This window comes from Trichechus manatus, unplaced genomic scaffold, assembly GCF_000243295.1.
Source record: "Trichechus manatus latirostris isolate Lorelei unplaced genomic scaffold, TriManLat1.0 scaffold00057, whole genome shotgun sequence".
NCBI lineage: Eukaryota > Metazoa > Chordata > Mammalia > Sirenia > Trichechidae > Trichechus > Trichechus manatus.
Window position 1 is genome coordinate 8,066,093 of NW_004443993.1, and position 2,838 is coordinate 8,068,930.

At 40.0% G+C, this 2,838-nt stretch overlaps 1 protein-coding gene across 1 annotated transcript in view; it reads right to left on the minus strand.

Annotated features, from left to right (window-relative positions):
- Positions 1–1,802: 1,802 nt before the first annotated feature.
- The window catches only part of ADGRE1 (adhesion G protein-coupled receptor E1), a gene marked incomplete at its 5' end in the record, with an annotated part of 77,849 nt that continues 76,813 nt past the window's right edge, over positions 1,803–2,838 (minus strand). Inside the window, one exon of the mRNA XM_023733083.1 lies at positions 1,803–1,824. Within this exon, the coding sequence (XP_023588851.1) occupies positions 1,803–1,824 (22 nt within the window). The remainder of the gene's footprint in view (positions 1,825–2,838) is intronic.

A 2,838-nucleotide genomic window follows, 5' to 3' on the forward strand; every position in this document is an offset into this window, starting at 1 on the left:
CAGCCATGAAAACCCTGTGGAGCACAGCTCTACTCTGACACATGGGGTCTTCTTAAGTCTGAATTGACTTGATGGCAAGTGGTTTGATTTTTTTGGTACCTGTAAATATGGCCCTGTTTGGAAATAGGAGTGTTCTTTTGTTATGTTAATGAGGCCACGCCAATGTAGGGTGGCATGACTTCTGAGTAATACAAAGGGGAGAATAGACATAGAGGTACACCCAAGGGGAAAACAGATGCCATGTAAGGATTGTGTACAAGCAAAGGGATGCCAAGGATTGCGAGCAGATATCAGAAACTGTGAGAGAGGCTCATAGAAGGAGTCGACCCAGCTGAGACCCTGATTGAAATTTTAGCTTCCAGAACTGTGAGAAAATAAACTTCTGTTCTATAAAGCCACCCAATTGTGGTTAAGACAGCACTAGATAACTAAGAGAGATGGTAATCTTTTTCATGAGTAAACCTTAAGTAAACTTCAAATTACTATATTTCTTATGATTTATTTTTGAGTTTGGGAATTTTTGACAGTTTTTCTACAGTTATAATTTTTTTTCTTCAACTAATGTTGTTGTTGTAGAGACTGGCAATTTTGAAGTCTATGGATCAGTCATCAAGCTGGAGGCTTCTCCTAAATCACGTAGCTGCAGGGGCCGATGAGCCCAAGATTGGCAGGTCAGACAGCAGGTTGCTGGCTCACAGGCTGCAGAGGCTTATGAATCCTGAGACTGGCAGGCAATACAGCAAGCAGCTAGCTCAAGTCCCAAGAACCAGAGGTCAGATGATGACGAGGTAGATGGAGGATCGAGAGCAAGCAAGCGAGCTTTGCCAGAACGTCCATATATATTGGATGCAGGCCACATCCCTGAGGAAACGCCCCTTACAACTGATTGGCTGATCACATCAGATCACATCATGGAGGATGACTACATCATTACATAACTGCCAAACCAGATCATTACAATAACCGCCAAAGCACTGAGAATTCTGGCCCAGCCAAGTTAACACACAACCTTAACCATCATACATGGGCACTACCTGTTCTAGGGTATTCTCAAGGTAATTCCCTATATGGGCGTGAACACCTGGTACTGCCATAATATGGTTTTTTCTTTACATTTAGACTAGCGTGACTAAGAGATTATTATTGATAATAGATTGTTATTAAGCAACGGACGCTGATGATGGTGTTCTATTTCCTGGAAAATAGGCTGTGAATCTGTGCCAGAAGTTCACAGTCAGGACCAGGACCAGGCTAAGCTGATGGAGGCACTTGCGTCAGGCACAAAATTTAAGAGGGTGCCAAAAACTAAAAAATCAAGATTAAAAAAAAAACAGTTGCCATCGAGTCAACTCCAGCTCATGGTGACCCCATGTGTGTCAGAGTAGAACTGTGCTCCACAGAGCTTTCAGTGGTTGATTTTTTGGAAGTAGATCACCAGGGCTTTCTTCCAAGATGTCTCTCGGTGAATTGGATTTTCCAGCCTTTTGGTTAGCAGCCAAGCTAACCAGGGACTCCTGCACAATCAAGACTGTTGTTGTTTTTAGGTGCTGTCGAGTCAGTTCTGACTCATGGTGACCCTATAGGACAGTAAAACTGTCCCACAGGGTTTCCAAAGAGCAGCTGGTGGATTTGAACTACCAACCTTTTGGCTAGCAGCTGAGCTCTTAACCACTATGCCACCAGGGCACAGACAAGATAGCTACTATGTTAATGTAATATTTTTTTAAAAAATAGAAATCAATGCAAGAAAATCAATAATGAACAAAATATCCAAATTTTAAATAAAAACAGATTGTTCAGTGCTATGTCAGGTCATAATGGAGCCTGGAACAAAAGGAAAAATGTACACCCCTAAGTACATGTTTTTGTGTAATTTTTAATAGTTAATTTTTTTCAAGAAGTCAATTTTGAAAGTATTATTAAGGAGTTTTTTTTTTTAAAAAAAAAAAGGTTGCCATTGAGTCAACCCCAACTCACAGTAAACACGTGTATGCATAGTAGAACTGCTCCATGGGGTTTTCAGTGGCTGATTTTTCAGAAGGAGATCATCAGGTCTTTTTTCAGAGGCACCTCTGGGTGGATTCGAACAGCCAGCTTCTCAGTTAGTAGTCAAGCCCTTAACCATTTTCACTCCCTTGATGTGTTAGCATCTGTTAAAACCAAGAGAGCAAAATTACAATAAAATCTGGTTTGCGTGTAAACGAAATATGCAAACTTAATGTAATGTGAATTTTAATTCACTTACCTTTCAATTTTCAAATGTTTCCAACTACTTTACTGTTCCGGATGAAAGCACATCTTAGGTATTCAATGAATGTTTGTTGAATGAATGGATCTGTATTTTTGTGGGTATTATCAATTACTTAAAGGATAACAGGACAAAGTTATTTCACATGACACTTACGAGATTTTTGAACAATACATTTTTTTTATTCTGAGTCTCTTTCCTCCCTCTGGTGGGACCTTCCTTAGAGCTTTATTGACCATTTCTTTAAAAGCGTGAAGATTGTTTGTCATAGAGTAAGGCAGTAATTAAAGTAAGCATCAGCCAAGAAATCAAACGATGTATAGGATTGGGCAAATCTGCTGCAAAAGACCTCTTTAAAGTGTTAAAAAGCAAAGACGTCACTATGAGGACTAAGGTGCGCCTGACTCAAGCCATGGTGTTTCCAATCACCTCGTATGCATGTGAAAGCTGGACAATGAATAAGGAAGACCAAAGAAGAATTGACACTTTTGAACTATGGTGTTGGTGAAGAGTACTGAATATACCATGTATTGCGAGAAGAAAGAACAAATCTGTCTTGGAAGAAGTACAGTCAGAATGCTCCTTAGAAG